General features: G+C 41.7%; 1 protein-coding gene and 1 long non-coding RNA gene across 4 annotated transcripts in view; one reads left to right on the top strand and one right to left on the bottom strand.

The window, feature by feature from the left end:
* Positions 1-11827, bottom strand: part of SLC19A2 (solute carrier family 19 member 2) — a 33856-nt gene extending 22029 nt beyond the window's left edge. Inside the window, exons 1-2 of one of the 3 annotated variants that reach the window (XM_086344826.1) lie at positions 11397-11827; positions 2981-3583 (exon numbers count right to left, since the gene is read on the bottom strand). In XM_086344826.1, the coding sequence (XP_086200952.1) occupies positions 2981-3583; positions 11397-11594 (801 nt within the window). In that variant the 5' untranslated portion in view covers positions 11595-11827. Of the gene's footprint in view, positions 1-2980; positions 3584-5917; positions 5939-6387; positions 6421-11396 lie in introns of those variants that run through there. The other 2 variants (XM_086344824.1, XM_086344825.1) reach the window with 2 other exon arrangements.
* Positions 11828-13932: 2105 nt separating this feature from the next.
* On the top strand, positions 13933-23327 carry LOC147356724 (uncharacterized). The gene is made up of 2 exons (XR_015143503.1): positions 13933-15444; positions 22905-23327. It is a non-coding gene; the product is annotated as an uncharacterized LOC147356724 (long non-coding RNA).
* Positions 23328-24144: the final 817 nt, after the last annotated feature.

The following is a 24144-nucleotide window of genomic DNA, read 5'->3' as shown; positions in this document are numbered from 1 at the left end:
GGTCCCATCACTTCATGGGAAATAGATGGGGAAACAGTGGAAACAGTGTCAGACTTTATTTTTTCTGGGCTCCAAAATCACTGCAGATGGTGACTGCAGCCATGAAATTAAAAGACGCTTTCTCCTTGGAAGGAAAGTTATGACCAACCTAGATAGCATATTCAAAGGCAGAGACATTAGTTTGCCAACAAAGGTCTGTCTAGTCAAGGCTATGGTTTTTCCTGTGGTCATGTATGGATGTGAGAGTTGGACTGTGAGGAAGGCTGAGCACCAAAGAATTGATGCTTTTGAACTGTGGTGTTGGAGAAGACTCTTGAGAGTCCCTTGGACTGCAAGGAGATCCAACCAGTCCATTCTGAAGGAGATCAGCCCTGGGATTTCTTTGGAGGGAATGATGCTAAAGCTGAAACTCCAGTACTTTGGCCACCTCATGCAAAGAGTTGACTCATTGGAAAAGACTCTGATGCTGGGAGGGATTGGGGGCAGGAGGAGAAGGGGACGACAGAGGATGAAATGGCTGGATGGCATCACTGACTTGATGGACTTGAGTTTGAGTGAACTCCGGGAATTTGTGCTGCGATTCATGGGGTCACAAAGAGTCGGACACAACTCAGCAACTGAACTGACTGAACTGACTGACCAGTACCAGATCCTCATAGCTATTTTTATAGGGCCCAGAATACCAGGGATAACTAATTCAAAGGGAAAATGAAAAATTATTTATAGCCCCACAAATAAATATCTTGGTGAAGGTACAAATCTGTTCTTGATTATTCATATCTAATGATAAAGATAATAATAAAAATTACAATGTATTGATTACCTACTTACAAATACTAACTTGAAAGCTCTAGTGGATTTATTTAATACTTGAAATAGCCCTGTGAGGTAGGTATATGAACAAAGGAACTAACAGCCACAGAGAATTAAGAAACCTGCCCAAGATCACCCTGCTGCTAAGTACCAGTACTACAGACTGCCCTTCTTCCTCAAAATCTGCTACACTGTGCTGCAACAGATAATACTGAGTATACACTGAAAATATTTATTTTGCTTCTGTCACTGTTTTACAGAACTCAAACACACATGCACACACAGCACACACATACACACAGAATGCTTCCTAACAGTAAAATGTGTCAGTCTGCAAATAAAAGTATTGCTGTATTAATAGTTCCCAATCCTTATCTCTAAAATGAAAAGGTGATATGATCTAAAGCCCCTTTAACATGCTCTAATTGTTCTATGACTTGTGGTTAGAATCACTTCTAACTCTAAAATTTTATAATTCTTCAGCATGTCAAGTACTGACATCTTGCATATCTACAAATAATAAATATCAAGGTGGTCTAGGACATAATTTTTTAAACCTTAGATTTCAAGTGACTGCTGCTGCTGCTAAGTCGCTTCAGTCATGTCCGACTCTTTGTGACCCTATGGACTGTAGCCTGCCAGGCTCCTCTGTTCATAGGATTCTCCAGGCAAGAATAGTGCAGTGAGTTGCCATTTCCTTCTCCAAGGGATCTTCATGACCCAGGGATTGAACCCACGTCTCTTACACTTTCTGCACTGGCATACAGGTTCTTTACCACCTAGCACCACCTGGGATGCTAGTCATTAGTAGGTAATAAAATCAATTTAGTGAGCAGTGATCACATTATAAAAAACAAATGGAATGTCAGACAACCATTGTGCTGTAAAACTTTTGTTTCATGGATGACTTTGAAGGGTTCAAGACTTTTGTGGAGGAAGTAACTGCAGATGTGGTGGAAATAGCAAGAAAACTATAATTAGAAATGAAACCTTAAGTTGTAAATGAACTGCTGAAATTTCATAATAAACTTAAATGGATAAAAGCTACTTCAATGGATAAGCAAAGAAAGTGGTTTCTTGAGATGGAATCTACTCCTGGTAAAGATGCTGTGAAGACTACTGACGTGACAACAAGGGATCTAGAATATTACATACACTTAGTTCATAAAGCAGGGTTTAAGAGGATTGCCTCCAATTTTCAAAGAAGTTCTACTAGGAGTAAAATGCTACTGAACAGCATTGGTGCTGCAGAGAAATCATTCCCAAAGGAAGTCTATCAAGTGGGAAACTTCACTGTTGTCTTACTTTAAGAAATTGCCACAGTGACCTCTACCTTCAGCAACCACCACCTTGATCAGTCAGTAGCCATCAACATTAAGGCAAGACCCTCCACCAGCAAAAGATTACAACTCACCAAAGGTGCAGATGATGGTTGGCATTTTTTTAGCAATAATGTAATTTAAAATTTAGGCATCTATATTTTTTACACATAATGCCCTTGCACACTTAAAAGACTACAGTATAGTGTAAAAATAACTTTTATATGCACTATGAAACCAAACAAATTGTGTGACTTTGTTTTATTATGTGATATTTGCTTTATTTCAGTGGTCTGGAACCAAATCTGCAGTATCTTTGAGTTATGACCGCACTGCACATAATTTTCAGCAGAGAAGAGGAAGATAAGCTCCTATTCCTAAATACTTTGGACTTCATTTCTGGAAGTAGACATTCATGATTTACTGGAGTCATTTCACCTATTCATTTAGACAACATGTTCTGAGGGGCTTTCTTTATATACCAAGTTCTGAAGATAGAAAGTTGAAGAAGAGATAGACGTTGCTGTGGCTTCTAAGATATCTCCAATATGAGCAATATGTTGAATCAGTTTGACCTGAGAGGTTATTCACTCCAGAGGAGCCTGGTGGGCTATATAGTTCATAGGGTCACAAAGAGTTAGACACAACTGAGCAATTAACACACACTCCAAAGGAAAATACATTTTCATCCCTCATACAAATCAATGTTATCTTGAATGAATAAATGGAACCAATGAAGCAATTTGAGATAAAACCAGAATCCAAATGAACTGCTGGGTCTCCATCTGTTTTTTTACCACTGGTCTAGCCCCAGAGTAGCAACCACAGGCACTGAAGGCTGAGCTTACCTGCTCCTCCACCGGTGGCTCCTCCCGATTTAGAGGGATTTTTGATTCAACGTCCTCCCACTGCGGACGGTGGTTAGAAGCTGCGGTGTCAGTAGCAACGCCACCATTTTGTATCTTGATGCCATTTGTCCCCTGGCAGGAGGGAGGAACGTGGTGAAAGAAAAGGCTCTTCTGTGGCATAGGCAGAAACCAGGCCACAGCGAAGGCCACAGAAACACAGGTGAGAGAGATGACATTCAGGCTGAACAGGGACCAGGATGCCACTGAGACGAGGATCTGCCCCAGGACAGAGCCCACTGTGAAGCCCACCAATGTGGCACTTCGACAGTAGCTCGTGACTTTCTGGTACATGCTCAGGTCTACCACACTGTAGATGTAGGAGTAGTAGGCAATTTCAGTGGCAGTGGCGATGCCATAGAAGAATTCCAAGAACTGAATGGCCAGCAGTCCCTGGGCATACAGCAGCATGAACCACGTAACAATAAGGCTGAGTCCCTGGAGCAGAACGACAGGCTTATAGCGGAGGTAGTCTGTGGCAAGGAACACAGGAAACAGCAGCACCAGGTAAGAGTAAGTCCATACTGGATATATTTCATTGAAGACCTGGTAGAAAAAGGATAAAACCCTGTTAGTGACCTCAAACAAACTGGAATATTCATTAATAATTTATTCTTATAAAACAATCTATCATAACCTCAAAGATCTCATTCTTAGCAAACAAAGAAATCTCATCAACAATTCTGAGAATTGTTTGGAATTCACTTCCCTGTTTCCATCCCATCACCTCTTCCTAATATCTTCCCTATTCATCGAGGCCTAGTTCAATGCCGTCCTCATCCTGGAAGACTTGGCTACAGTTGATGGTATTTGTAACCCAACATCCAAAGCTCTCTTGACACTGCTTTCTATGTGTCACTCTCTTCAATTACCTCATAGCACTGCTTGTTAACCATGGTTACACATCTCCCAAGGAGCTTTAAAAATTTTGGAAGCCTAGCCACAGGCATTTTTTCAAAACTTCCCAGGAGATTTTAACATGAGCCAGAGTTTAGAACCACTGCTGGAGAAGGCAATGGCAACCCACTCCAGCACTTTTGCCTGGAAAATCCCATGGACGGAGGAGCCTGGTAGGCTGCAGTCCATGGGGTCGATAAGAGTCGGACATGACTGAGCGACTTCACTTTCACTTTTCACTTTCAGGCATTGGAGAAGGAAATGGCAACCCACTCCAGTGTTCCTGCCTGGAGAATCCCAGGGATAGGGAAGCCTGGTGGGCTGCCGTCTATGGGGTCGCACAGAGTTGGACACGACTGAAGCGACTTAGCAGCAGCAGCAGCAGCTTTACAGGTTCTTTCAGGGTGGACTTCACTTTCATTTGCACAGCCTGCATACTGTTTGGAAGATACTTGGCTGAATAAATGCTTTGGAAACAAACCAATGTTTTGGAATCATCATCAGTTCTTACTTTCAGCCACAGAATGGGGAACATAGATCCTACAGATTGATTAGGTTTTTCTGTTATTAAGTTTCACTTCTTTGGGGTAACAGGAATAGATCAAGAAAGCAACTCTGTCCTACAGTCTTAACAGCGTAACAATCTATGGATGAAGCATCATAAGCAACTCTGGTGCCTTTCTTTTTGCGTATCTATGATATGAAAATGGAAAAAAAAGGAAGGTTTTGTTTCCTTTTTCATTAATTTTTCACTGGAAGACAGTAGAAATAATTATTAAACCAAAAAGACCCCCGCTGGAAGTTTAGTTCCATCATTCGCTGAATGATTTTAAGTTGATTTTTTTTAAGTTCCCTTTAGCCATCTCCATCATCAGTAAAAGAGAAGGAAAACCTATGCCACAGGGTTGTTTGTTGCAAGGGCTAAATGAGAAAATACATGTAAGTCACTTACTCCACCATCTTTTCATAGGTCTAAAGACTTAAGGACTGAAGCTAAAACACAGACCACTTGAGACAATATGCATTAAATTAATTGATTTAAGACTCCATTCTTCAAATAAGAATCATTGCAGGTAGGAGACGTTTTACTCTTCTCACACCTACCCCAGAGCCTAGCAAATTCCTGGGGGCTTAATAATAAGTCAGTTTCTAAGTGATCATTAAGTTCAGATTGGTGACCTCAGTTTTTAAGTGCTTTCTGAAAGGTAGTCCTGCTAACAGGCTAAATACTTTGTGATGGAGCGATATAACCCTCTACTTTTTTTTAATTCTCATGTATACCTCAGTTCACTCAAGTGTAACATGGACTAATCGTTTTAAAGTTTTAGAGGAACAATATAGTAAAAAATCATTATAAAATATTTGCCAATGTAGAGAACAACTATAAAAGGAAAACATAATCTGAGATACATTTTAGACTTGATTTCTGATTGGCTGAGCATCAAAAGTGATTCATCTATGGAGATTACTCAGCCACAAAAAGGAATGAAGTCAGCTGAACTGAGGTGGAGGAAACTAGAATTTGTTATATGGAGTGAAATAAGTCAGAAAGAGAAAAACAAACATTGTATATTAATGCATATATATGGAATCTAGAAAAAGAGTACTGATGAACCTACTTTCAGGGCAGAAGCAGAAATGCAGAAGTAGAGAACACACTTGTGGAAAGAAGAGCAGGGGAAGGAGAGGGTGGGATGAACTGAGCGAGTATCACTGAAACATATACACTACCATGTGTAAAACAGCTAGTGGGAAGTTGCTGTGCAACACAGGGAGCTCAGACCAGTGGTCTGTGATGACCACGAGGGGTGGGGTGGGGTGGGATGGGAGGGAGGTTCAAGAGGGAGTGGATATATGTATACTTACGGCTGACTCACCGTGTTGTATGGCAGAAACCAACACACATTGTAAAGCAATTATCCTCCAATTAACAGTAAATTTGAAAAAAATGGAAAAAAAGAGTGATTGATCTAATAGCCTCACCTTCATGAATTCTGGTCTAATTTCTGTTTCTAAATCATTTAGCAACCTCCATTTACCAGGAAACTTTCTTGTGACTGAACGTATACATAAAAGAATAACATAAAAGAATAACTGAGAACGGCAGAAATGATTCCAATTCACAAGTGTAGAAATTTTAGCAAACGAGGAACAAAGCGCACTTGGCTGACACAGCACAGGGTCAGACACTTCTCAGTAGAAAAGCAGAGCAGAGAAGGGCAAGCTTGAGATTAAAGTCCTGAAGCGTGAAGGCGTCCCTACAGACTTTGCACAGGTGTGTTCCATTAGCAAATTTCCACTTCTTTTCAGCCTATAGTTTTAGATATTCTCCCATAGTTTTCTTAGGTGTGAAACTGCCTCCTCTGGTTGACTCTGCATGTTTCTCCACCTTCACATTTTCCTAACACAATACCACAGAGCTGTTAACCATCACAACTTCCTTTAAAAAATACCTTTCTTCTGAACTCCATCTTTGTTCTGCAGTGCACTCCATGGGAGGTTCACTGATTCTTCACTCCAGTAATACTGTCCGTACTCTTACGTGTTATATACCTTTCAGTACTAGCTGTCCCCAAAAGCTACCAAGTTTTTATTATATACATCTCGTCCTTTCAATTACCAATTTAAAGTGTTTATACTTACGAGTCTAATTCCACTCCTAATACAAAAACCACAATTTAGATAATGAAGATGAGGAAGAGCAATGCCAAGCAGAAACAAAAATAAGGCAAGCAGGGGGGAAAAGACCAGATGTGTTCTCTTTAAGTTATTCTAAATAAGAAATCAGAATTTACTCCTAGGAGAGACATCAACCCAAGTAGACGGCCTCTTCCACAGTATTGTCAGCAGTATAACAGAGCATCTGTTACACACTATGCTAATCACCTCACCTGTATGATCTCATTTCATCCAAACAAGGCTAAGAGGTAATTGCTTTTATCATCTCTATCTTACAACCAAAGTAACTAGGCCTTAAGTGAATTGCCCAAAGTTATCCCACCAAGTCACTGGCAGAGGGAGAACCTGACTGGATATTCTGAATCTACCACATTCAAACGCCCCATTTCTTCAACCAGAAAACTGCTTTTGATTATCTACTATGTTCCGCCCTTACTTCTAATGCCGACAGCACCTTTTCCAACCTGTATAGGGGTGCTTTTATGGGGCTTTCAAGAAGAAAGAAGACCAAACAACCTACAGAGCTTAGCCACTGGGTCTCCAAAAGAGGATCCCTTCTCAGGATAGTTAGGGAGTCTGAGATGGACATGTACACACTGCTATATTTAAAATGGATAATCAACAAGGACCTACTGTAAAGCACAGAGAACTCTTGCCCAATGCTCTGTGGCAGCCTGGATGGGAGGCGGGTTTAGAGGAGAATGGATATGTGTATATGCATGGCTGAGTCCCTTCGCTGTTCACCTGAAACTATCACAACACTGTTAATCAGCTGTACCCCAACACAAAATAAAAAGCTAAGAGTAAAAAAAAGAAGATCCCTTCTCTCTCAATGCCTCCAAGGAGAAGCCGTGGTACCAGGAAATAACTTCTTTGATGGATACTTTCCCTTCAGGAAACTTCCTACATGCAAAAATGTACAGATTACAGAGATTACTTTCTATCTCATTGCCCATACTTGGACAATACCCTCTTATCTCAGGTAACATCTGCCATTCGAGAAAAGGGAATTGATTTTATTCTAAAGTGTCTTTCACAGATCTTTGGATCAGAGCTTGTTTGTGCTTTCTTCTGAGACACAAACAGTTAAGGAAAAACATGTTTAATTCTGCTTTCCTCGATGTGTATGCCCAGCATAAACTAAATAAATAAATAAATAAAAATTTAAAAAAAATTTAAATTAAAAAAAAAAAGGAGGGAATATATGTATACCTATGGCTGATTCATGTTGAGGTTTGACAGAAAACAACAAAATTCTGTAAAGCAATTATCCCTCAATAAAAAATAAATACATTTTAAAAAAATGTTTAGTTTTAAACTCTAATTTAGCTTTAGACTTTTACAATCAAGTTTCATTTAGACTACTAGTTAATAAGCACTTACAATACTATTTCCAAACCATATGAAGATTACAAAAACAGACAGACAAAAAAAGAATAAAACGAAGCCTCAGTTCTCCAGGAGTTCTGAACCTAGTGAAGAATATATACACACAAATTATTGATAAGGGAGAATAGGAAATACGGGGTTGCTTCTTTGAACTGGACCTTGAAGGATGAGAAAATCAGAGGCCAACAGAAAGATATCAAGAGTTCTGTAGAAGATTATCCCAAGCAGAGATCACATCTTTGAGTACAAGCCAGTAGATGAGAGAATGGATATGCTGGATTTATGACTATAAGATTAACATGGATGGAGTTTGAGCACATATTAATAGAAGGCAAGAGGAAGAAGAATGGAGTAGGAGATAAGGATGTTAACAAGTAAGAGCCAAATTCTGTAAGGCTCTGAATAGTAGGTACAGTAGTTTTAATATATTAAATCAAATGCTTTAAAAACATCAAAGGGACTTCTCTGGTGGTCCAGTGGCTAAGACTCCACGCTCCCAACATGGGGGGCCCAGGTTCAATCCCTGGTCAGGGAAACCACATGCCACAACTAAGACCCATTGCAGCCAAATAAATAAAATAGCCCACCAGGCTCTTCTATCTGGGATTTTCCAGTCAAGAATACTGGAGTGGGTTGCCATTTCCTCCTCCAGGGGAATCTTCCCCATCCAGGGATGGACCCCCCATCTCCTGCACTGGCAGGCGGACTCTTTACTGCTGAGCCACTGGCAAAGCCCCAAAAAACAGTACTGAATGTCAAATCCCATGCTGAAAAAGGTGAAAGGATAAAAAGGGTTTTGGTGGTAAAGAGCTCTATTTTATTAAAAGTTGGCTTTTAACTACTGAAATACAAATTTTAACCTATCTAAAATTTATAAAGTGATACAGGTTAACGGTTTTCCTGTAATCTAAGGAAGAAATCCTTTGAGAATGGAAAGAGGAAATTCTGTCCTTTTTCTCCTCCTTTTGTTTTTGGACCTGGTTAACAATAGCTCTATCTAAGATGATCACATTTATCCCTTCTAAAGTCTCCTGGAGGAAATATAAAATTCAACACAAATATTACTAACCATGATTTGACATTCACTTTCCTAAAAAAAAAAAAATCATATAATACTAAGTAAATAAATAACTGTCCAGAGGTGAAAAACAAGCACTCAGGAAGGAGAACAAGTTGTGCTATTTATTTCAGTTATTAGAGATTTTAAAAATCTAGGATTCCGGAGAGGCTGGACAGAGCTATACTGTGCCTGACCAACAGAACAGAATCAGCCACAATTCTGAGGTTCTCAGAGACAAACGACATCCTTTTCCAGACCTCTGGATTTCTCTTCAAACCCCGCCCTCTTCCTCCACTAATCTGCAGCGACAGAAGCATGCTCTGTTTTCGTTACACATTCAGCAAATTTTTCCTGGGCCTGGCACCCCTGCTTTATTGCACTACACCCCACCCCCAACATATTTCATTCGCCCTAGGAAGATTTCTGATAATCAGGGCACATGATGGCACGTCACACAGCAATTCTGCCCAGGGCACTTGTATAAAGCAGACTGGCTTTCAAATAGCAACACTGGAAGCATGTTTCTCTTCCCTGTGCCTCTCTTTCAGGCAAGGTGCAGATCACATGGCAGGTCACATGAAACTTTAATTGTGAATAGCTCAAAAGTAGTGTCATTTCTGCTTCAGAGGTCAGGCCTCAGATTCAGTGTTGTTTGGGGGTGTTCTATTAATAGAATCATTCTATTTAAGGAAGTCATGTTCCTTCTTCTAGAATCATTCTGTTCACAGGAGTTGGCCCTTTCCACTTCATTACTGTTTTTAACCAATATTCTAATTCAAACAGGTAATGAGTAACTGTTACAGTTCCTTGTGGAGCAGTCCATAAGACTGAGAAATAAAGCTGAAGTTGGGTAAAAGTTAATGCTACTTGCTAGCTGCAAGGCAATATGAGAAACTCAAATGAAATCCTCAACCCAGGGTTCAAGGCCAGAATTTCAATTCCCTTGTTAAGTGCCCTTGAAAATGGAAGAGCAATGCAACAACAAATTGGAACATAAGTAATTACATCCTGCTCTGACCTGTTATGCAGGGGTATTCAAAAGAGGTGACCAGTAATCACTGTGAAGGGAGTAAGGTTTAAATGGGAGGACTTCACTGGGAGCAGCTGGGGCAGGGAGGCAGGGTGAGAGGAGTGGACACTGCAAAAAAGGGACAGCTAACATCTGCACTCAGCTTTCACCCTTTGTGGTGTTCTAGAAAGGAATACCAGATCTCAGCTTCCATGCTTTGTAGTATCCAAGGAAGAGGATGCTGAATCTGCTTTCTTTGGGTTGTATGGGAGTAACTTCAATTGAATTCCTTTTCCAGTTAAGGTCTTTCTTTTTCAAACAACAGGTGTTGAGATTGACATACACTTATGAAGAGTTGAGCACATTTTTATTTTATTTTATTTTTAAACTTTACATAATTGTATTAGTTTTGCCAAATATAAAAATGAATCCTCCACAGGTATACATGTGTTCCCCATCCTGAACCCTCCTCCCTCCTCACTCCTCCCTCCCCATACACACAACGCACTTCTAAAGTACTTACAAATTCTCCTAGGGAAAATCAATCACCAAGAAGTTCTTGATCATGGACTATGTAATCTCAATTACTCTGAACATCGCGGGCAGAACAGGAGCAAAACTAACATCCGTGAGGCAACAATTTACAATGCACGAAAAACTATAATTAAATGACAACTGTGTGATACCATCTAAATATCTACTTTTATCACAGAGAGGTGGGGGGGGGAGCAGTGAGGCGTATCCTTGGACACAGTCTCACCCAATAAAAATCAAGATGACGGTTCTTGTTCTGTACACTTCTTACTTGAGCACGATCATCCGTCAAGGGTAAACAATGTAAAGAAGGGGAAGAAGAAGGTGCAGCAGGTAGAGGGGAGGATCCTTTCAGAAAGTAGGAGTCACTCGGCATGTGGCTCCTTACTTTACGGCAGCAAATATTTATTTAAACCTCTCCCCCGCCCCCAAGATGGATCAGTTGGAGCAGAGTGGGGCTACTGCAACATCAACACATCGCCTGAAGCACACGTGCACTGGGGCTCCCAAACCCCGAACCACGCTCCGAGTCCTTCACCTAAGACCTGCCCTTCCAATCCGACCAAGGACAGAAACACAGCGTGAATTAAGGCAGCGCCCAACACGGAGCCGCCTTCCAACTGGGGAAAGTCAGCAATCTCTGGCCAGAATGCCTCCCCGCGGCTCGAGCGTCTTTCTCCCTCCGCCTTTCCTCACCTGCGTCCCCTCCGACCCGCTCTCAACTATTTCCTCACATCTCGGCCGGTCCGCGCCCCGCGCCGGCCAAGCCACCGCCAGCCAGCCGCGCTTACCTCCCTCTCCGTCAGGTTCTTGTCCGGCCCCAGCAGGTAAGGCGTCAGGAAGGGCTCGGACGGCCTGAGGCTGGCGAAGAAACCATAGGCGCAGAGCAGCGCGGTGGGCAAGAACCAGCACTCGCGTGGGACCCGAGCTGTGCGCAGGAGCATGGTGGCCGCCGCCGCCCGCCGGGACACCGGGCCGGGCACGACCATCCGGGGGGCGGGGACACGGCCCCTTCCTTCTTTTTCTTCCTGCCAACTAGAGTGAGGCTGAAGCTCTGCCCCTAGCGCAGGTACCTGCAATTGCAAGTGGCGCCTCCTCCCGGCAGGGGCAGGCAGTTCTGGGATACCCGCTTCCCACCGCAGCTTGTCCCAGGCTTTCCCAGCGTCCGGAGGCACACGTGCCGCAGCCCTCCAGCCGCGCCGCCGAAAACTAGCCACGCCCTCCGCCACCGCCTACCTGCCTAGAACCAATTGGAGAGGACGCCGGGCAGTGGCTTCTCTCCCATTGGTCGGTGGCTTACGATGCAAACCCGCGTAGGCGGTGGCGGCGAGTGCGTGACCGCTGACGTCCTCTGGCTCAGGAGCAGAGGACGTGTAGGACTCTGGTGAGAACGCGGGGATGAGAGGCCCGGGAGCGCACTGCTTAAGCGGAAAGCCCTCCGCCCACGCTGGAGGTTGGCTAGTGCATTCGCGGTGTTGCAGCTCACAGGTCACGAATGCTCGGCGTGGGCCTCATCCCCAGCAGGAGGAGCGTACTGTATCACAGTTAGCTTCTCATTCTTAACCACGGTCCCTCTTAGAACGTCCGTTCAGATTCTCTTTCCCAGGTGGCCAGCACCAAAGATTTAACCTTGGGACGGGGGAATGCTCTGCCTTTCTTCCAGTAGATTTCCGGCTCTTAAACTGTATTCATCTGCAGTAAAAAAAAAAAAAAAAAAAGAAGCCCGGTGTCTAAGCGTTCTGAGGCTTTGACCAAGAGCCTGAGCAGGAAAAAGCAGATAAAATACTGAGAAAAGAATGAAAGAGCCAGACACTTAAAGAGAAAGATGTTCTGGAGTCCTGATTTGAAAGCGCTTTGGCTTTATTTTGTTACAATTTGTAAGCGGAATACAATGAAAGCAAACATAGCTGTAAGTATACCCAGTGTTTAAAAGATAAAGGGGAAATCCCGAATCATTATAGCAATCACGAATTATGATCCGTCTCTTTATTTAAAAAACCACAACAGAGGGCTTGGCATAGTTTTCAAGGACAAAGCGTGTCAAGAATCCGCAATGCTTTCTTTCATTTCTCTAAGCCTTTTTCTGCCTGACTCAGCTTGACTGTATCCCAGTCCTCCTACTGCAGACCAGCTGCACCATTTAAAGCAATTTTCCCTATGCTGTATTTACAGAGTAACAGATCCTACCAGAAACTCAGAGAAAACATTTTTAACTCTGTTTTGCATAATATATGTTAGACCTATCTAGCCCAGTTTTCCTCCTGAGTCAGCAAATGACAATTTCTGCAAAAAGAATACTTTTTGCAATAGCCACAAAAGTAACTCTACTAAATGAAACAACATACTAGTAAAGGGAAAGGAGATTTGTTTCTAAAACTGCACAAGTGAATGCACCAAAGTACGTGAGTCAATCGGTTGCTGAAGAAATGCAGTTGTTGTTATACATCTATCGGTCGTGATAGCCAATGTTTAAGTCACTCAGTTGTGTCTGACTCCTTGTAACCCCATGGTATGTAGCCTACCAGGCTCCTCAGCCCATGGGATTTTCAATGCAAGAATACTGGAGTGGGTTGTCATTTCCTTCTCCAGGAGATCTTCCTGATGCAGGGATTGAACCCCGGTCTCCCACATTGTAGGCAGATGCTTTACCAGCTGAGCCACCAAGGAAGTCATACATCTATCTATGGGTCTCAAAGTGTGGTCCAGGAAGCCCTAGGGAACCTTGGCATCATTCCAGAATTCCACAGGGTCAAACTAGTTTTGTAATAATACTAAGATTTTATTTCCTTTTGCACTCTGAAGACTACATGATGTGTGATGTCATTGTCACTCAATAGGCCAAGAGAATATGTTTGTATATTTTTCTGTTTAAAAACTTTCCAGATTTAATTCTAATATGGCAACTATCAGCAGGTATACATTTGTGCTCTGTGTTCTAAGTCGCTTCAGTCATGACCAGCTCTTTGTGACGTTATGGACTGTACCCCTCCAGGCTCTTCTGTCCATGGGATTCCCCAGGCAAGAATACTGGAGTGGATTGCCATGCCCTCCTTCCAGGGATTTTCCCTACCCAAGGAGGGAACCCTCCTCTCTTATGTCTCTTGCATTGCTGCTGCTGCTGCTGCTAAGTCGCTTCAGTCGTGTCCAACTCTGTGCGACCCCATAGACGGCAGCTCACCAGGCTCCCCCGTCCCTGGGATTCCCCAGGCAAGAACACTGGAGTGGGTTGCCATTTCCTTCTCCAATGCAGGAAAGTGAAAAGTGAAAGTGAAGTTGCTCAGTCGTGTCCGACCCTCAGCGACCCCATGGACTGCAACCTACCAGGCTCCTCTGTCCACGGGATTTTCCAGGCAAGAGTACTGGAGTGGGGTGCCATCGCCTTCTTGCATTAGCAGGCAGCTTCTTTACTGCTAGTGCCACCTGGGAAGCCTATCAGTAGGTATAACCCACAAAGTTAGTCTTTCAGTTCAGTTCAGTCACTCAGTCGTGTCCGACTTTTTGCGACCCCATGAACCACAGCACGCCAGGCCTCCCTGTCCATCACCAACCCCTGGAGTTCACCCAAACCCATGTCCATCGAGTCGATGATGCCATCCAACCACCTCATCCTCTGTTGTCCCCTTCTCTTCCTGCCCTCAATCTTTCCCAGCATCAGGGTCTTTTCCAATGAGTCAGCTCTTCGCATCAGGTGGCCAAAGTATTGGAGTTTCAGCCTCAAAATCAGTCTTTCCAATAAACACCCAGACTGATCTCCTTTAGGATGGACTGGTTGGATTTCCTTGCAGTCCAAGGGACTCTCAAGAGTCTTCTCCAACACCACAGTTCAAAAGCATCAATTCCTCGGTGCTCAGCTTGCTTTATAGTCCAACTCTCACATCCGTACATGACCGCTGGAAAAACTATAGCCTTGACTAGATGGACCTTTGTTGGCAAAGTAATGTCTCTGCTTTCCAATAGCTGTCTAGGTTAGTCTTTAGAAACTTCAGTAATAGGCAACTTGAGGCCAAAAAAGTAAGAACTACATAATACAATTATCTAGTCCCCTAAATTCTAGCCACAGTATCTGCCTTTCATTTTGATTACAGAGGGAACATCAGTGGTCCACTTGGCAATTGCTTCACATTTACATTCAGTGCTTTAGTAGAAGAGAAAGAAAGAGAAAAACAACTGAGAGGCTTCAGAAGGAGAAGCCCACCTGTTAAGAACAGCTTTCCATCCCTTCCCTGAGTCTTGGAGACCTGAGTTGTGTTCATCTGTAAATCATTAGTCCTGAAATTTTTCCTTGGTGTAAATCACTTAGGCAATGTTGGGCATTAACAAATAATTGTTCTTGAATTAGTAGAAACTGTTTCATTATTTTTCTCTAAGAGATCATGACAGAATTTTAAGAATGATCCCCAGCAAGCTTGCCCTTGTATAAGCCACACCCCTTTGAGTGGCGGGTGGAACCAGTGAAGTTAACCAGACAATACAACTGTTACGTTTTATGGCCCACCTGAGATTATCCAGGTGGGCCCAGTCTAATCACAGGCGCCCTTTAAAAGCAGAGACTTGTCTCCTGTTTGAAGTAAGAGAAAGATATGCCACACTGTTTTTGGAGGGGGTTATGTGCCACGGCACTCTGTGGCAGTTGAGACTGACTCTTGGCTGACAGCCAGTAATGAACTGGGGATTTCAGTCCCACAATCAGGAGGAACTGAATCTGGCTAAAAACAAGCCTGAAAATGAATTCTTTCTCTGAGCTTCCAGATGAGAACCCAGCCAACACCTTAATTTCTTCCTGTCAAGCTTGAAGTAGAGAAACCACCCAAGACCCCTAGAATTCTGATCTACAGAACTGTGAGCTATATTGTTATTTTAATTTTGTTAAGCTGCTAAATTTGTAGTGATTTGTTTTATAGCACTAGTAAACTAATACAGAGGTAAATAGAATACATTTTTTAAATTGAGGTAATGTTCACGTAATCAAGATGACCCAGTAACTGTACTTAAGTGTACAACTCTGGTATTAGTACATTCACAGTGTTAGGCAACCATCACCTCTATCTAGTTCTAAGACATTTCACCACCTCAAAGGAAACTTGTACCCCCTAAGTATCACTCCCTATTCTTCCCTCCCCCTAGCCCTTACAAATACTAATATGCTTTCTGTCTATGGATTTAACTGTTCTGGATGTTTCACATAAAAGGAATCAAACAATATGTGAGTTTTGGTTTCTGCTTTTCTTCATTTGGGGCTTCCATGGTGACTCAGACGGTAAAGCGTCTGCCTGTAATGCAGGAGACTCAGGTTCGATCCCTGGGTTGGAAAGATCCCCTGGAGAAGGAAATGGCAATCCACTCCAGTATTCTTGCCTGGGAAATCCCATGGATGGAGGAGCCTGGTAGGATACAGTCCATGTGATTGCAAAGAGTCGGACACGACTGAGCCACTTCATTTCCTTCATTTAGCGTAAGATTTTCAAGGTTCATTGACACATGAATCATGTATCAGTACTCCGTTCTTTTCATAGCTGAAAAATACTCCGCTTTATGTATATAACGCATTGTTTATCCATTCATCGACTGATAGACTTTTGGGTTGTTTCCCTTTTTCTGGCCATGTGAATAGTGCTGCTATGAACATTTATGTGTAAGTGTTTGAATACCTGGTTTTAATTCTTTTGGGTATTTAGGAATGAAATTGCCAGATCACCTAATGATTCTATGTTCAACTGTTTAAGGAATGACCAGACTGTTTTCCTCAGACCCTATACCATTTAACATTCCCACTAGCAATGTGGGAGGATCCCAATTACTCCACATCTTTGGCCAGCACTTGTTATTTTCTTTCTTTCAAATATCCATCCTAGGGGTGTGGAATGGTGTCTCATGACTGTGATTTGCATTTCCCTAATATGACTAGTGATATTGAGCATCTTTTCATGTGTCTGTTAGCTATTTGTATAGCTTCTTTGGAGCAAGGTCAATTCAAATCTTTTACCCTCTTTATAATTGGATTGTTTATCTTTTCATTCTTGAGTCTAAGAGGTTTTTTAAAATATATTCTGAAAAGCAGAGCCTTGTAAGATATGATATGCAAATCTTTTGCTCATTTTGTTGATATAAATAGAATATTGAGAGACATTTTTTCTCTATTCAGATGGTCTCCAACTTCATAATGGGTCAGCTTAATGGTTTTTCAACTTTGTGATGGCATTCTGTAGAAGTCGTACTTGGAATTTTGAATTTTTAGCTTTTCTGCAGCTAGTGTTGGCTCCCCTGGTGGCTCAGTGGTAAAGAGTATGCCTACCAAGCAGGAGACGGGGGTTCAAACCCTGAGTCAGGAAGATCCCCTGGAGAAGGAAATGACAACCCACTCCAGTATTCTTGCTTGGGAAATCCCATGGACAGAGGAGCCTGGCGGACTACAGTCCATGGGGTCGCAAAGAGTCAGACACAATTTAGCAACTGAACAAGAACAAGGGGCTCACATGGTGTGGTTCTCTCTTGTGATGCTGCTGCAGCCAGAGCCCCAAGTCAGCCAGGTACTAATGAGGGTAACTAACCAACACACTTACAGCCATTCCATACCCAGACAACCATTCTGTTTTTCATTTTCAGTAAGCATTTAATAAATTATATGAGATATTCAACACTTTTATTATAAAATAGGCCTTGTGTTAAATGATTTTGCCCAATTGTAGGATAAAATCAGTGTTCTGAACATGTTTAAGGTTGGCTAGGCTAAGCCATAATGTTTGGTAGATGTATTAAATGCATTTTTAACTTAAGATATTTTCAACTTACAATAGGTTTATTGAGATGTCCCCATTGTGCAAGCTAGGAAGATCTATATATGAGAGAATGGGGGACTGTGTGTTTTGCAAAAGTAGAATTATATTATGTACCCTTTTGAATCTTGCTTTTTCTCAGGAATAATTCATGGAAAACATTCCATGTAATAAGGTTAAGCTTTAATTCTTTCTAATATTCCATTGTGTGGGTGTACTAAAATTTATTCAACTATTCCCTTTTATGATCATTTACTCTGTTTTTAGATTTTTTTGGTCACTGCCCAACAATGCTGCAATTAACATCCTTGTACAATTATGTGTTTGTATATTTTTTCATTTTATGGAATTTAGTCCTAGGAATAGGATAACTCCTAAATCAAAATTACATATTTTTAGTAGACATTGTTCAGTCACTTTCTATAAAAGCTATAATAACTTACAATTTTAGTAGGTGCGTATGAGAGTATTCTTTTTGACTTGGGTGCTTGCCAACAACAGGTGTAATCAGGCTTTAAAATTTTTGCTAGTCTGATAGGTGAAAATCATTGGTTCTCAGTCTTTATTGATTTTGCCCCACCCCCACCCCAGGACATTTGGCAGAGTCTGGAGATATTTTTGATTGTCAGTCAAGGTTGAGGGTTGGTGCTACTAGCTTATAGTGGGCAGAGACAAGGATTCTGCCAAAATCCTAGAATACTCAAGGCAGCCCCCACAACAAAAAGTTATCCAGCCTACAATGCCAACTGTACCAAGACTGAGAAACCCCGGTATAAAGTGATGCCACATTTTGTCTTCAATCTGAAAATCTTTACGGATGAATTTAAGTGCCTTTCCAAATGTGTGTCAGGTATTTGGATTTACTTTTCTGTAAATTACCTATTCGTGTACTTTGTTCATTTTTCTTTTGGTTGTTTATTCCTCTTGTCAATTTATGAGAGTGTGTCATTTGATAAGGGCTTTATTTGTCCTCTCATTGAAGATATTGTTTTTTAAAAGTATTTCTTATTGACTTGACGTAAAACGAGTTGTGAACCAATGGTCAGACATATTATGACCTTGGTTGGAGAAGGTGATGGCACCCCACTCCAGTACTCTTGCCTAAAAAATCCCGTGGACGGAGGAGCCTGGTAGGCTGCATTCCATGAGGTCGCTAAGAGTCAGACACGACTGAGCGACTTCACTTTCACTTTTCACTTTCATGCATTGGAGAAGGAAATGGCAACCCACTCCAGTGTTCTTGCCTGGAGAATCCCAGGGACAGCGGTGCCTGGTGGACTGCCATCTATGGGGTTGCACAGAGTTGGACACGACTGAAGCGACTTAGCAGCAGCAGCAGCAGCAGCAGGAAAATAACATCATAAAAATGTCCCTTTTGCCCAAGTTAATTTATAACCTTAATGCAATTACAGTTAGAATCCAAACTATTCAATTAAGAATCCAAAACTATTTTAAAGTTCATGTAAAATAATAAATGTACAGGAATAGCTAGTAAAATTTTGTAAAAGGCTAGTAAGGGGGTACTTGCCTAAACAGATATCAGAACATACTTTAAAGGTTCTAGAAGCAGATCAATTTGGTAATATAATTGAAATAGAGAAATACATAAGTGAAATAGACTAGGAAATCCAGAAATAGGATTTATTATGTGTGAAAATTTAATTGATAATTATTTTCTTCCATTAAATGAAAAAAAGATAAATAATTTAACAAATTTTACCAGCAAAACTGTTGATTCATATGAAAGAAATTAGAGTTGAGGCAATTTTATACCATATGTAAAAATGAATTTCAGATATAGACATTATTTAAATTTAATAATAATCCTCCCCTCAAATCTATGAAGGCTGCATGTATAGGCAATAAGGAAGCCCCTTAAGAATATAAATGCACTAGTATAAAAAATAAACCACAAAAAATAGAAAGGGAATGATAAAATGATTTTACTAATTAACCTGACCTTATTGAGGAGATTGTTGGACCAAAAACAGAAACCTTTTTGTCTTAATCTTCTGTTTCTCTGCCACAGTATCTGACTATCTGACTACTTGAAGGAGCCTGATGAATCTTGGTGAATGAATGGCCCTCTATAGATTACTAATTCGAATCCCTTAGTGACCCATTTAAAAACCCTCAAGGATAGCCTCCTAGCAAGTAGGGATCTACAAAGCATGAGGGAGTCAAACATATATAACCTATGGTGTGGCATATAGAACTTTAGAGCAAAAGCAAGGATTATATCAGCCTGCCTATTATATTACCTTCCAGAGGAAGACTCCAGATTATAGAGAAATTAAGAGATGTGATGTGATGAAATTGGAAACATGCCTGCTGACCCAATTTTTACTTTGTTCTACAATAGAAATAATGATGTACTTCAGAAAAACATAATCATAGACTACTAATTTTGGAAATAATATCAAAACTGAGGCCAAAAAATGTAAATCAGTCTACCAAGATCACTAAGAGAATTAGCAGCAAACTCAAAACGGTCTTTGGTTGTGCAGGCTAACTGTCCAATGTTAATCCTCCTTGCCAGGTAGCCTTTTATGTTCTCTATTATTTAATATTTCCTTACTTTTCAATATAATGTACCATAAATCAGTTCTTCTTGAAAGCAGGGTGTTGAAATGCCTTTCAAATGTATATTCTCCAACTTATATTCTTACTTCATTCTTTTAAGTATGATATGTACAAATAGACATTTTCCTCGGTTTATAAGTGGGAAAACTGAGTGACAGGGAATCTCAGTCCTTCCGAGTCATGTTTATTCCAACAGGAGTTTATTAAGAGTCTACTGTCGGGCTTCCCTGATGGTTCAGTGGTGAAGAATCCACCTGCCAATGCAGGAGACACGGATTCAATCCCTAACCCAGGAAGATCCCCCGTCCTGCGGGGTAACTAAACTCATGCACCACAACCACTGAAGCCTGCAGCTGGAACCCAGGAACCGCAACTGCCGAGCCCGTGTGCCACAGCTGCTGAGGCCTGCGTGCCTGGGGCCCGTGCTGCACGGCAGGAGAAGCCACTGCAGTGACCAGCCCACACACCGCAACTAGAGAGTGGCCCCCGCTCACCACACTATAGAAAAGCCCATGCAGCGACAAAGACCCAACACAGCCAAAAATAAATAAGCTTTTTTCTTTTTTAAAAAAGTGCCTCTTGTCCAAGCATTGTCCTTGGTGCCATAAAAAATAATCATAAAACAATCCCAATCTTGAAGTGTCATATGATGGATCAGCAGTGAATCATCAAGCCCTACTCCAGGCCGTGCCCTTGAAATACCTGTAAGCTGATGACCTATGTCACAAACAGAACCATGTTGTGTCCTGACAATAATCATAGACTGAATGACTATGCTGTGCTATCCAGTAAAATGTCAGCTCAGCCCACAAGTGACTCTTCTGCCTGTTTCTTACATACTTGACCCAGAATTTTGTATACAGTCATCAAGACATCACCTTACAGCTCAGCCATGCCTTGGAGCAGCCCTTCCATAGGGCTGCCTACTCATCAGCCAGTTCTGTCTGTGTGGGCAGGAATGTGCTACCACACAGGTGAGGCACTGCCACATGAGCAAGGCCCTTTGGGATAGTGCTTGGGGTTTGCCCAGTATATCCTTGGTGAAAACATGCCCCCCTCCTCACTCTTCCTGTCTTCTGATACCCTTTGAGATCCAAACTGAAACACCTCCCTCACTCCCTAATCTTAAATTCTTTCCTGTGTGAAAAGTTAGTACACCCTCTGAGTTATGGTTAACAACAGGTTAACTATAACTCAGATTATTAAAGCACCATTTTCATCCTCTGGCTTGCATTTATTTGATTGTAGTTTTCTTGTCTCTAGTCTCTCCCTAGCAAGTTCAGTTTCCCTACTACAGTCAGAATAATCTTCCTGGAATCAATTATTACCCTTGTCCTTAACTCTGTTTAAGAATTTTGAGTGTTTACTGAATAAAGCCCAAAATTCTTATTTTTGACTTTTGCTGACTTTCCTAGTCTCACTCCTCACTGCTGGCCCTGCACTCCTATGTTCAATTACAAGTAGCTCACCAGTTTCTCAAGATGCTGCTCAGATATCGGATCTCCTCCATCACTACAACTCTAGTCCAAGCCATGACCATTTCTTCTGAGATACTATACTAGACTTCTAGCTTGTTTTCCTGACCTTGGTCTTCCCCAAATTGTAGTGTGTTTGCAGCAGCAGCCACAGTGATATTCCTAAGTCTATATCAAGTCGTACCATTTTTCAACTCAAACCCCTCCAGTATTTTCCCATTCCACCTGGAATTAAATCCTAAGTTTTTACCATGGCCTGGAAAGCCCTGCCTGATTTGCTCACTCCACTTCAGTATACTTCTGTTCTCCTCTCCTGTGACTCTCTAACTTCCCGCTCAGGGCCAGCCACACTGGCTTCCTCATTGTTCCATATATGTACCGAGCATGCTCCCACCTCAGGACCCTTGCACTTGCTGTGCCCTCTGCCTGAAACAGCCTCTTTCTAGATACTTGTGTGGTGCCCTCTCTCTCTACTTTCAGCTTTCTTCCTGATTATCACCTTATCCTACTTAAAACAGCATGTATCTCATCCTGACACCTCTCTATCCCTCTACCCTGATTTACTCATCCCCATTTGTAGTATTATGTAATTGTTTGCTTGCATATTTTCTGGAGCCCTAGAATGAGAGCTCCATAAAAGAAGTGACTTTTTGTTTGTTGCACTACAACATTGCCTGGCAACAGTAGGATTGCAATTAATATTTGTTGAATGAATGAACGAATGAATTATTAAAATTTCAGTTTCTCTCGGCACACTTCCCTAACACTCCAGGTTACTTGTTTTATTCTCTGTAGCAGTGGAGCTATGTATATACCTCTATTATAGCTATCATATTTTTATCATGACTTTTTACCTCTTACTCCTTACTAGTCTATAAAATCCTCAAAGATAGATGTCTTACTTATCTATGTATAATTCCTGGTACCCAGCACTAATTTGGTGCAAATGTATAGGGTTAATGAAGGTGGGAGAAGCAGGATGATACAGCTATATTGGAGATTCTAGGGTGCAAATCTATTAATCCCATCTTATGGAGGCTACACTGGGACTAAATACTAGCATTTACTTTAATATAAATGCCCAAGGTAAAAAAATGTGGAAACAGTCTCCTTCCAGTCTACCATTATATCCCAAATCTGTCTTCCTAAGAACTTTTGGCTTTTGTCGGCTCTCCAAAAAATGGCTTGGATGGTTACACCTGAAGCCTTGAAAACAAATTAATGTGTAAGAGTTCTGACATGAAGGTCATGTTACAAATACCAGTCACCTGTGGAATTCAATCAGCAAAATGAAATTGATGGTCTTAGGAATGAGAATGTTATCTATCACCCAGCTGACTGGCATGAGTCTGTGGACCTCATACACACTCTAGGAGCCAATCTAAGGATACGATTTACTGTTGTAGCAAGCAGTACTGTTTAAGGAGTTGGAAATCCTGAGTTTTCATTCAGGTTTTTCTATCAACAGGGTTCATGACTTTGGATTAGTGGCTGCACCTGACACATCTTAGATGAGGACTGGGACTGGATGAACCACAAAAGCTTTTCCAAGCTGTAAAAATCTATTAATTGATTCAGCCAGGAGGTTGTACCCAAGTGGCTGTACCCAGTGGGATAAACCAAGTCTGGGAAAGGAATGTATTATCTCTCAACATCGATGACTTTGCATAGGGAGGTACGATGACAGAATCTGACACTTGGCAGAGCTTGGAGACAGGCCTCAAATCCCATTTTCCCTCCTGTTTCTACATAACTGCCTTCCCCAACTTTATGGCAGCTGGACTCCCACCAAGATGGAAGAGGAAGAGTGAGGGGAGGGGTGGGATGCCCCTCTGGCAGGGTTTAAGCAATATGTGTAGCTGAGAAGAGCTTAATGAGACTGCAAACCTGTCAGTATTGTGGTGGTGTCTTAGCTCTGCTCTTGGGTTTTTCTCTGAGAATTAGGATTAATGTGGCCCAATGTGCAGGGTGTGCCCTTTGGAAGTTCCCATGGGGTTCCAGAGATTGCGAGAGGCACAGTGGGAGCAGACAGTCACTTGTGAAGTGGCAACCTTGAAAGTCTCCTCTGTGACTCAGCTGAAGAGCCTCTTCACATCAGACAGACCACACAGAATGGATTTCACCTGAGGCCAGAGCTGCCTAGCCTATTTAACGAAGCTATGTGGTGAAATAATTTACTTTCTGATATACTTTTATCTTTTTAAAAGAATGCATACAACATTTAAGAAAAAATGTTATCAGTCCTGTTTTATGAAAGCATGTAGCCTCTTAGGGCAACCTCCAAAAACAACATTCACCATCACATGTGAGTGAGTCATAAGTTAGGAAATCCTGAATGAGCTGAAATAAGGGTGTGTTGGTTTCTCTCACCTAATATTCATCATGGCAACATACTTGACCAAGGAATAGATAAAATGCTTTATAAGCTTCTCACAGCCGTGGAGTCAGTCCATATCTATGAAAATGTTTCTGATGTGTCACTCACTCTCCTCTCTGCCTCTCAACAGTGTATAAACACATGCAAACACACAATCACACACACTTTCTCTCCTCTCATTTATATATTCTCCATGTGGTTTGGTGAGGTATTTTAAAGTACTCTCTAATGGCAAAGGGCTCAAAATATTTTATGTAAAGTCTACCCAGACAGAAGAGATTACTCTTAATCTGAATACTAGTTCAGGATTTCCTGTCCAGATTTTCTCCTA

The sequence above is a fragment of the Bos grunniens genome, chromosome 16, assembly GCF_055505025.1.
Source record: "Bos grunniens cultivar Pamir isolate PY7600 chromosome 16, Bosgru_T2T1.0, whole genome shotgun sequence".
In the NCBI taxonomy this organism is placed as follows: domain Eukaryota; kingdom Metazoa; phylum Chordata; class Mammalia; order Artiodactyla; family Bovidae; genus Bos; species Bos grunniens.
This window is presented reverse-complemented; position numbering and strand designations above follow the sequence as displayed.